The sequence below is a fragment of the Penaeus vannamei genome, chromosome 40, assembly GCF_042767895.1.
Source record: "Penaeus vannamei isolate JL-2024 chromosome 40, ASM4276789v1, whole genome shotgun sequence".
Taxonomy (NCBI): Eukaryota; Metazoa; Arthropoda; class Malacostraca; order Decapoda; family Penaeidae; genus Penaeus; species Penaeus vannamei.
The window spans coordinates 4561718-4574217 of NC_091588.1; the positions used below are offsets into that span (position 1 = coordinate 4561718).

The window sequence follows — 12500 nt, forward strand, 5'->3', positions numbered from 1 at the left end:
TTAATGGAGGGATTACGAGGGTATAACTTTTATTTCATTTCTTTACTTATTCTTCATTTTCTTCAGTTTTATTATTAAACTTTTATTTGATTTCTTCACTTATTCTTCATTTTCTTCATTTTTATTATCAGGGCCATCGTTGTTAATTGTTATATGTATTGTTAGTGTTATTTTGAATCTTATCTTTCTTTGTATTGGCTTTATATTTTAGTATCGTTATTATTATATACCTTTTCATTACCATTTTGATCATTATTATTATCAGTATTGATATAGATACGACTATCATCGTCATTATGATCATTACTGAGGTGATAATGAGAAAGAATATTCTTATAAGAAAAAATTATACTAATTATTGTATAAGTTTATCTCATCATTCTTATTATTATATATCAGTAATGATTTCTTACTATCATTATCATCATATTACTTATATCTTTATCATTACTATCTTTATTGTTATTATTTCTAGTATCATTAGTAGTAGTATAATTTTCATTACTGTTATCACTATTATTACTCTTACTATTGTCATTATTATCATTACTGTAATCACTATCATTACCATTATTAATACTGCAAATATCATCATCATTATTATTACTATGTCTCGCTATATTTCTCACCAATACGGGAAAAAAGGACAGAAATCACCAATAATACTTAATCATTACATTTCCTATCTGTACCACGTTTATCATCGTCATTACCACTTTCATATGAATATTATCACAAACATACATGATCACTACTTCGTTACTGCAACGATGAGAATAATAACACTACTTTACACATAAACATACACGACGTCCACATAAACGTACACGACTTGTCCACATAAACGTACACGACTTGTCCACATAAACGTACACGACTTGTCCACATAAACGTACACGACTTGTCCACATAAACGTACACGACTTGTCCACATAAACGTACACGACTTGTCCACATAAACACACACGACTTGTCCACATAAACGTACACGACTTGTCCACATAAACGTACACGACTTGTCCACATAAACATACACGACTTGTCCACATAAACGTACACGACTTGTCCACATAAACGTACACGACTTGTCCACATAAACATACACGACTTGTCCACATAAACGTACACGACTTGTCCACATAAACGTACACGACTTGTCCACATAAACGTACACGACTTGTCCACATAAACGTACACTTGTTCACATAAACATACACGACTTGTCCACATAAACGTACACGACTTGTCCACATAAACATGCACGACTTGTCCACATAAACGTACACGACTTGTCCACATAAACGTACACGACTTGTCCACATAAACATACACGACTTGTCCACATAAACGTACACGACTTGTCCACATAAACATGCACTTGTCCACATAAACGTACACGACTTGTCCACATAAACGTACACGACTTGTCCACATAAACGTACACGACTTGTCCACATAAACGTACACGACTTGTCCACATAAACGTACACGACTTGTCCACATAAACGTACACGACTTGTCCACATAAACATGCACGACTTGTCCACATAAACGTACACGACTTGTCCACATAAACATGCACGACTTGTCCACATAAACGTACACGACTTGTCCACATAAACGTACACGACTTGTCCACATAAACGTACACGACTTGTCCACATAAACGTACACGACTTGTCCACATAAACGTACACGACTTGTCCACATAAACGTACACGACTTGTCCACATAAACGTACACGACTTGTCCACATAAACGTACACGACTTGTCCACATAAACGTACACGACTTGTCCACATAAACGTACACGACTTGTCCACATAAACATGCACGACTTGTCCACATAAACGTACACGACTTGTCCACATAAACATGCACGACTTGTCCACATAAACGTACACGACTTGTCCACATAAACGTACACGACTTGTCCACATAAACGTACACGACTTGTCCACATAAACGTACACGACTTGTCCACATAAACGTACACGACTTGTTCACATAAACGTACACGACTTGTCCACATAAACATATACTTGTCTATTTATACGTCAGGTTGGGAACAGCACAATACAGCGTTCTGGTATTTCAATGATTCAATAATATTTTACGTAAAGATTAACGCACTGTTCAAAAATTTCCGTTCAGAGTCTTTACAACTATAGGTGTGGTTATATTTAGTCTCGCCTTCATTCTATATTTACTTCTGTTCATGTATATCTATTATTTATGTCTTGTTCATTTATTTATCTAATTATTATCATTATCATTATTGTCATTTTTCTGAATGCCATCATTATTAATATTATTATTATCAGTTGATGTTATTGTTATGATGGTGATATTATGACCATTAAAACCATTATAATTATAATAATGATAATTATTATTATTGTCATTGTTATTGCTATTGTTATCAATATTGTTTGCATTTTGCATGTTTTTCCTTTATTCCTTAGCGTTCGAAATCTTTACACCCTTTACATCTTGGTTTTGGACTCTCCTCAACCTGTTCTTATAGGACAAATAATTAAAATAACGAAATTTACCAATCTATAATACATAACAAAATAAATCCTAATACATTTAATACACGTAGCGTTCAAAGGAAAATGAATTCCGTTACGTATTTCGTAAGAATTTAGGCAACAGGATATTAAACTCCTGTGAAAAATACAGGATGAAGGATATTGAGAAGCAGCAACCCGAGGACACAGATACTTTTCACTACCGATACTTTTCAAAATTTGAGACATCCGGTGTTACCCTATTGCTGTTCGAGGGGTGGTGGACCTTCGAGAGAACAGCTCCTCTAACGGTCAATCTACAAATTATACTATGTTACTTAGGAAGTAATATTATTAGTTATGAGAATATATTCCTCCCGATTAGCAAAATACGATTTCTTTATCTGATTGCGTTTTGTTATGAAATACACATTTTGCGACACAAGAGGGTGGATCTTCGAGAGAACAGCTCCTCTAACGGTTAGGGTCTCTATGAATTATACTGTTACTAGGAAGCAATAGTATTACTGTTATAAGAGTATATTCCTCCCGATCAGCAAAATGCGATTGCTTTACCTGATTGGAAATGTTATGAAATACACATTTTGCGGCACAAGAGGGTGGTAGATCGAGAGAACAGCTCCTCTAACGGTCAATCTACAAACTAAACGATGTTACTTAGGAACCAATATTATTACCTTTATACGATTATAATCCTCCCGATCAGCAAAATACGATTGCTTTACTTGATTGGAAGTGTTGTTATTGAAATACACATTTTGCGGCACAAAAGGGTGGTGGATCTTAGAGAGAACAGCTCTTCACAGACGACCATATCACCTGCGAATTATACAACAAAACTGTATAAACACACTCCTGATAGACAAAATACAGCGATTCGTCTCTATTATCAAACCCCAACAATATATAAACAAACGCACACATGATAAACAAAAATACCACGATTTCTTAACCTGAATGCAACTCTCTCTGCGAATGTCTCAAGGTTCTAACTCTGTCCTTTTTTCCCCGTAGGCATGCATTGCAGACTGTCCTTGCAAGGGAGTCAACTGCAAGCATCCCGTTATACCACACAGGTCAAGGCTTGTATAAACTAGTTGGGCGTCCCGGCAGAATCTCCGGTTACACAGCGAGTGAAAGTACAGATGCATTTTCAGCGCAAGATCTCAAGGGCTTCCTCTGAATCACACGAGATCGATTAGCTTATCAGGTCGTGAGAAGTGAGGCTCTTCAAGAAAAAAAAGTATATTAAAAAACATAAAGGTTCGTGAATAACGATAATATGAAACTATGCATGATTTGGGTAAGACGAGTCGCATATCCTGTTTTCATAATACGCGTAAATCCCAATGTGTGTCTGAAGGTCTGAAACTCCCAATGCTGATTCCGATTTGAAAAAAATACAAACCGGCGAGAGAGTTCGATTTCAGCTGTTGTATAATGGCGGAAAATCCCTTCACTATTTTTATCTTCAATCGCAGGAACAAACTTGAAAATTGCTATTAGTTAAGACAGCTAGTGAGATGTTTTAATTGAGGAAAAAAGTGGCTATGACCATTAGCACTGCAACAATGTATTCATTTTATAATCAGCCACAGAGATCAATGATATAGTATATTAACAAACCGTACTACAAATTACCTAACATGATACCAATTACGGTGACGATCAAATGGCTTTCATCCCTAATTACTTATCACTCTTAGTTTGTCAGCAAATTTCATCTGCAATTAACAAATCAGAAATAAACAACTATCCTAATCTATTCTATCCCAACACACCCTAGCCTAGTGAGGACACATTATATAATAGAAAACGGACTTCGGGATTGGACACTCCTTTGTCGTAGAAAACGGACTTCTAAGTCACATGCACACGTTCTGACAGCAATTTGTATACAACTTTCAACATCATTTGTTATCTCACTTATTTGTTGTCCTATTTACATCTCTTGAGAGTGTGGTCTGTAATTTAGAATTTACTTAAGGTATTCGTGATTTTACTATAAATTATTGACAGGTAATATGATGTTATCAGTCTAAGAATATATAGCGTGATACTAGCTGATGAGTCAGGCAAGTCAACTGAGGCATGCATAATTTGACCTTCATAATGCATTATGAAACAGATTAATCAAAATAGTTCATCTGAAAGTAAATACAAGTGTTTAATCAGTTAAATCGACTGTGGTGAAAAGCTATACCATACTACTAGACCTTAAAAACACCACGAAATGAAATCCACCAAAACCAATCAACAAATCAAGAAATACATGCTTCTTTTCTTAAATAATTAGGTAAACAAGTCTTGGCTCTCCTTTATCTCCGTCCTTATTTCGGCACAATGATCCCTCCTTTCCCTAGGCTGTTTTCCACGTGAAAAGCTCTTTAGATAAACGACAAAACACACAACCTTCGAGATGGATGGAGTTACAAGAGGGGGGAAAACTTGACACAAACTCACCCACCCGGCAGCTATGATTCATGTATCTGTCGCGTCGGGTAGAATTTTTTTTCTATTATTTTTTATCCTTAGTTGGTTTTCTGTTTAAAGGTCTTGATAATATTTCACGAGAACTTTGTATTTCTTGTCTGCTTCTACTTGAATAGATTTGTTGTTAAGGTTTCTATTATAGTAAGCGGTTATATGATTTTGGTCTATATATACACTGCAGTACGCGGAGAAGGTAAAGTAGGGTGGAAATGAGATTAGATAATTTATAGTATACCTTCTCAGTAGTTTAGTTTAGGATAAAGTACATTAGGAAGAATAATCAGTTTTCTGTTATAGTTTGGCCGCCTGATAATTTGAAACAAGAAGTGACTGTATTTGTCCAGTGTGTTTTCTATCACAGTATGCGCTCAGCTTCGGTTTAGACAATATGAAACGGTGAATAAGTCTGAACTGGATACAATGCGTTACGTCGGGATAAAACGGACTAAACTTGTTCGTTTTGTGCTTTGGAGAAGTTAGGATAAGACACATAAAGTTATTATAAGTTACAACAGACCATTGTCTACTTCAAATTATGTTCCTGTTGGAATAAAATAAGATTAGACATGTCAACTGTTTACTATTAGACTTGATTGCGCGGTGAGTAGGTTAGAATAAGGGAGGATAAAATAGTAAGGACAGCATAGCACATAGTCTGTTTTTCGTAATAGCAAATACTCCTCAGTGCCGTGCAGATGGGGGGTGGGGGGATCTAATTACAGAGGAAAATAAGATAGTGATTTTGAAATCTATATTTAAATCGAACAAAGTGTTTTCTTCATCTGTGTCTATATAGCCAAAATAACTCCCTTACCCAGTACTAGGCCTTATACTTGAGGCTTTGGGGCATACAGTCAAGGAGGTGGCCCCAGACTTCTTCACGCTACTGATACTCCCGCTGGGTTAGAATAGGATACTTTAGGATAAGATAAGTTATGTTAGGGTCTACTATAACATGCGGTCTTGATAAATAGGATATCATAGGTAGAATACGTAATACTAGCCAATTTCTGCTTAAGTTTATACTAAAGTTTACACTCTTGATAAACTGGGATAAAGTAGAATAGTAAATATATGATAGGTTAAACTAAGCCAATAAAAGTTTGGGTGATTCCAGATTCATCTAGATTAGGTTAGAGATATATTGTGTAAATGAGACCTTGTACAAGAAGCAACATAATAGTTAGATATAAACTGTGAAGAAAAACTGAATTAACAAGAACTGATGACATAATGAATCACAAAAACCTTGTTTATTTAATCGCTTACGAAAGCCGTTATGTATTCTCGATACAATAGAAACAGTAATAGCAGAAACTTAAAACATTTTTGTGTATTTTTTCTCTATATACGACTCTTGGGAAATTTCTTAAGAGGGCGGGTCATTGTATAACATCTCTTGAGACAAATATTAACAAGGTTGAAATAAAGAGTTGAGATACAGATTCAACATCAGCAATGAATATTTGATTAGTTTTTAATTAATGATTGAGCCACGATTGCAATGATATCTTACAGTATCACAATCAGCCATTATAATTCTTGTCACATTTATTTACCTTTAGGAACCTGATGTACAGTAAAATAAGTCCGAGGAATATTAATAATGACAATTATAATTATAATGATGATACTACTACTACTACTTATGATAATAATGATAATAACAATCATAATAATCATAATGGTAATTACAATAATAATAATCATGATAATAATGATACTACTACAACTACTACTACTAATAACAATACTAATAAGGATAGACTTGTACCTGAATCTTCGATATTTTGATATACAAAAAATAATTAAACCCAAGAAGACAATATGAAAACCAAAAATCTCCCTTTTCCCTTCGTCGCCTTCAGAAAGACACATTTTCTTCCAAGTCCAAAAATTAGGGGGGAAAAGCCCCCCCCCCAAAAAAAAAGGGAAAAACCACGCAAAATCTTTCAGCTCTCGTGCAACAATTCTCAGCTTTCACCCCCCTTGTCCTGGTGCCCTTCGGAACCTCGGCCTTGTCCCGGCTATATAAGGCGAAGTCGGGGCAGGTTGGGCACAGTCTATCCTGGAGCCGCCAACATAGGACAATGAAGACCTTGGTGTTGGGTGAGTACTTGAGGTGGGAGGAGAGACGGGAAAAGATCCAGCATAAACGATATTTATAGTAGATCTGATATGAAAGATATATATATATATATATATATATATATATATATATATATACATATATATATATGTATATATATATGTATACACACACACACACACACACACACAGACACACACATATTTATAAGCATTTTTTTTTTTTTTAATCTGATATAGATTTAATATACAAGATATAAAAAAACTGATATATACATAAGGATGGGGAGGGGGAGGGGGAGAGTATGTTTATTACTATCGATCAATGAATGTGCAGCTTATAATAGTGATAATAATGATGATAATAATGATGATATTCGTATTAATGACAAACTAGCAGTGATATTGACAGTTACGATATAATACTGATGCTAATATTAGCACCTACATGTTATAGCAACTGTGGTTTAGTTTATATATTGTATATAAACATATATAGCTTGTCTAGTATATAGCCACGGAGTCAATTACCATTCTTACCTACTCGTCTGTAGAAAAGATATGAATGAGAATGAATATCTACAGAGTAGAACAGTATTTAACCAGCAGCGAATATATTTTTGTTAGAAATTCGTGTATCTCTGAAGATGTATAATTCGAAACCGGTCAATTACATCTCTTGTATTGTGAAGATATTCATTTTCATTCATACTTTTTCTAAATTTGTTACAAAGACATACTACTCATCTGTTTACCGTTTTCCTTGATTTTCGGATTTTTTCTTTCTTTCTTTTGTCGCTATTTCTTTATCATTATAATAGTCATAATGCCAATAATGATAACGGTATCGATATCAAGAGCATCAGATTTTTATTTTTTCCCATAAATTCAGGAAAGGGGATAACAGGGAAGGTAATATAGGCCTATCACTTGACTCCATGGTGGCTAAGCATTTGTTGAGACATCTATGTGTTAGAATAATTTCACAAAACAAAACTAGAGTGGAGAATGCATGTTTGCAGAAGCACGAGTTAATAGTACCAATACTGATAAGACATTTAGTTAATGAGAAAGAATTAAATACCGGTGTTATTTTTAAACAACTTTCAGTAATTTTGTTTGCCGTAATTAGTTGATAATAATAATAACAATAACGATTATGAAAATGATATGATAATAATGATTATAATGATACTAATAGTGAAAATGATGGTAGTAGTAGTAATAGTAGTAACGGTAATGATTATAACAATGATGATGATAGCTGTGATAATTATAATAATATTCATAATAGTGACAACAATGACAATGATGACGACAACAGCAATATAACAATGATATTAACATAATAACAACTAAGGTGATCATAATGATAATAAGAACAATGATAGACACTACTGCTCCTACTGTTGATGATAATAATTGTAATGATAAGAATGATAATGGTACTAATAATGGCAATGGTAATCATAATGATGATGGTTATAATAATGATTATTATAATATGATAATGATAATCATCATCATCATCATCATCATAATAACAATAATAATGATAATAATAATAATGATAACTCTAATAATGGTAATGATAATGATAGTAATAATGATACTACTACTATTACTACTACTAATACTACATCTACTTTTACTCATGATAATGATGATACTAACGATAATGTTAATTACAATAAGAATTAAAATACTAACGTTACAACTACTAATGATAATGATAATGATAAAAATAATTATGATTTTTATAACAACGACAGCAATAATAATGGTAAAAATTACAACAGCAATGATGAGAATGGTAATGATAATGATATTAATGATAATTATTATGATATTAATGGTTATAATCATAAAGTTATTAATGATAATAATAAGTAGAATGTTGATGATAGGAATGATAATAATAATGATACTACTTCTACTACTGCTTGTTTATTGCTATTAACAATCAATTTGTTAGTAACTGTAATGAATAGATATGCCATCATACAATATAGAGAATTCAAATAATTGGCTGCCGTGAGGAAATAATTCTAAATGTGTAATTTTGGGAAACATTGCATTTTTATGCTGTAGATAATAATGACAATAATGATAACTCCAATCTACTCTCTCTCTCTACACACACACATATACATACATATATGCGCACACACACATATGCGTGTTTGTTGAAGTATGATTTAATATCATGGCTCGGCTGCTTATGTCGCGAAACGCACCGGACATCTATCATGTTATTAGTTGTTACAACTTTAAAGTCATTATAACATGAATAAACCATTAAAGATGTGTTGTTAGAATATTATGTAAATATTTTAGAATTAACGTACAGTGGATCAACTAGCTGCATAACTTTGTGTTACAATCACTTACCTGATAAATTTACAAAACAACTGTAACTCCAAAGTGAAATTCATTACTGATGACTTCATTTGGTAACTCAAGTATTTCATCTGTTTTTTTCTTAGTGGGTTTAGCAAAAACACTTTTAGCTGCGCAAGATAACCTAACCTTCATAGTCGCACGTTGAGACTATAGTAGCTACAATAGTGAATGACCAGCATTCTCAGCTATGGACTCTATGATCTTAATTCGGTGATAAACTAAAACAGGAATTGGTACAAAATATCTTGCTGAAGATTCTGTCTCTAATTTGCAAAATGGTTCCATTTTCTATCCTTGTACTTTACTATTTCATGGATGATTTGATAAACTTTAGTCAGACAGACATATACAATACCAAATTGAAATGATAGGAAATGCAAATATTTCATGATCATGGTCATTCATCAAAATGAAACATATTTTGATAGCATATGACCGCCACTATCATTCATTAGTACATCTGTCACAGATATCTCTACGATATTCATTGGTTCTAATTCTGAGGACAGAATTATCTCCCAAGCATTACTGTATTCATACAAAAGAGAGATGCACTGATGTGTACATATATGTTAGTTATATATCCATGTTTCTATATGTGTGCATGTGTGTGTGTGTGTGTGTGTGTGTGCATGTTTACACACATACAAAAGGAGATATTCAGCTGTGTTTTTACTAAATGAGAACTGTATTTCTTCCTCAGTGTTGGTGGCAGCGTTGGCCACAGGTCAACAGTTCCAGCAGGCTGACATTTTCGACATTGCTGTAAAACTTGCTGAACCTGGATTCTTCAGTTCTGGCTTAATCGGGAAAGGCGGACAGTTCCAGATCAGTAGCCAAATCCAGAACGCTGGCACTGGAGCTCAGTCTAGTTCTCTCAATGCAGGCAACAGTGGGTTCCAAGCTGGTTTACAGAGTGGCGGATTAGGAGTAAGCAGCAGTGGGCTCCAATTTGGGTCTGCTGGCAATAAATTTGGAATTGGTTCAACTGGTTCTGGATCTCAGTCTGGTTCAACAAGTAATGCCGGTTTCCAGTCTGGATCAACAAGTGGCAGATTCCAATTTGGTTCATCTGGTGCTGGGATCCAGTCTGGATTCCAATCTGTAAAAGGCAGCAGTGGATTCCAATCTGGTACAGGCAGCAGTGGATTCCAATCTGGAACAGGAAGCAGTGGATTCCAATCTGGTACAGGAAGCAGTGGATTCCAATCTGGAACAGGCAGCAGTGGATTCCAATCTGGTACAGGTAGCAGTGGATTCCAATCTGGAACAGGAAGCAGTGGATTCCAATCTGGAACAGGAAGCAGTGGATTCCAATCTGGAACAGGCAGCAGTGGATTCCAATCTGGTACAGGAAGCAGTGGATTCCAATCTGGTACAGGAAGCAGTGGATTCCAATCTGGAACAGGAAGCAGTGGATTCCAATCTGGAACAGGAAGCAGTGGATTCCAATCTGGAACAGGCAGTACTGGATTCCAATCTGGAACAGGAAGCAGTGGATTCCAATCTGGTACAGGAAGCAGTGGATTCCAATCTGGAACAGGAAGCAGTGGATTCCAATCTGGAACAGGAAGCAGTGGATTCCAATCTGGTACAGGAAGCAGTGGATTCCAATCTGGTACAGGAAGCAGTGGATTCCAATCTGGAACAGGAAGCAGTGGATTCCAATCTGGAACAGGAAGCAGTGGATTCCAATCTGGAACAGGCAGTAGTGGATTCCAATCTGGTACAGGCAGCAGTGGATTCCAATCTGGAACAGGCAGCAGTGGATTCCAATCTGGTACAGGCAGCAGTGGATTCCAATCTGGTTCAACAAGTGGCAGTAAATTCCAGTCTGGCTCCTCAACTGGCTCTGGACTTCAGTCAGGTCTATCAGGGAACACTGGATCTCAAACTGGCTCCCGATTCCAGTCTGGTACAAGTGGCAGTGGATTCCAGTCTGGCTCCTCAACTGGCTCTGGAAATCAGTCAGGCTTTTCAAGCACCACTGGATCTCAAACTGGCTCTTCCTTTGGTTCAGCAGCTGGCTCCCAATTCCAGTCTGGCTTAACAAGTGGCAGTAAATTCCAATCTGGCTCAACTGGCTCTGGAATTCAGTCAGGTCTAACAGGCAACACTGGATCTCAAACTGGCTCTTCCTTTGGTTCAGCAGCTGGCTCCCGATTCCAGTCTGGTACAAGTGGCAGTGGATTCCAGTCAGGTTCAACAAGTGGCAGTAAATTCCAGTCTGGCTCCTCATCTGGCTCTGGAATTCAGTCAGGCTTTTCAAGCAACACTGGATCTCAAACTGGCTCTTCCTTTGGTTCAAGCAGCAGTGGATTCCAATCTGGTTCAACAAGTGGCTCTTCCTTTGGTTCAGCAGCTGGCTCCCAATTCCAGTCTGGAACAAGTGGCAGTGGATTCCAGTCTGGCTCTGGAATTCAGTCAGGTCTAACAGGCAACACTGGATCTCAAACTGGCTCTTCCTTTGGTTCAGCAGCTGGCTCCCAATTCCAGTCTGGTACAAGTGGCAGTGGATTCCAGTCTGGTACAAGTGGCAGTGGATTCCAATCTGGCTCCTCAACTGGCTCTGGAATTCAGTCAGGCTTTTCAAGCAACACTGGATCTAAGACTGGCACATCTTTTGGTTCAGCATCTGGCTCCCAATTCCAGTCTGGTTCAACTACTGGCAGTAAATTCCAGTCAACTGGCTCTGGAATTCAGTCAGGTCTCTCTAGCAACACTGGATCTCAAACTGGCTCTTCCTTTGGTTCAACCGCTGGCTCCCGATTCCAGTCTGGTACAAGTGGCAGTGGATTCCAGTCTGGCTCCTCAACTGGCTCTGGAATTCAGTCAGGTCTATCAGGCAACACTGGATCTCAAACTGGTTCTTCCTTTGGTTCAGCAGCTGGCTCCCGATTCCAATCTGGAACAAGCAGCAGTGGACTCCAATCTGGTTCAACAAGTGGCAGTAAATTCCAGTCTGGCTCTTCAACTGGCTCT

At 36.4% G+C, this 12500-nt stretch overlaps 1 protein-coding gene across 1 annotated transcript in view; it reads left to right on the plus strand.

The window, feature by feature from the left end:
• The first annotated feature begins 7079 nt into the window (after window positions 1–7079).
• The window catches only part of LOC113815822 (fibroin heavy chain), a 7321-nt gene continuing 1900 nt past the window's right edge, over window positions 7080–12500 (plus strand). Inside the window, exons 1-2 of the mRNA XM_070117604.1 lie at window positions 7080–7136; window positions 10222–12500. The exon at window positions 10222–12500 is cut by the window's right edge and continues 1406 nt beyond it. Coding sequence (XP_069973705.1) covers window positions 7118–7136; window positions 10222–12500 — 2298 coding nt within the window. The 5' untranslated portion in view covers window positions 7080–7117. The remainder of the gene's footprint in view (window positions 7137–10221) is intronic.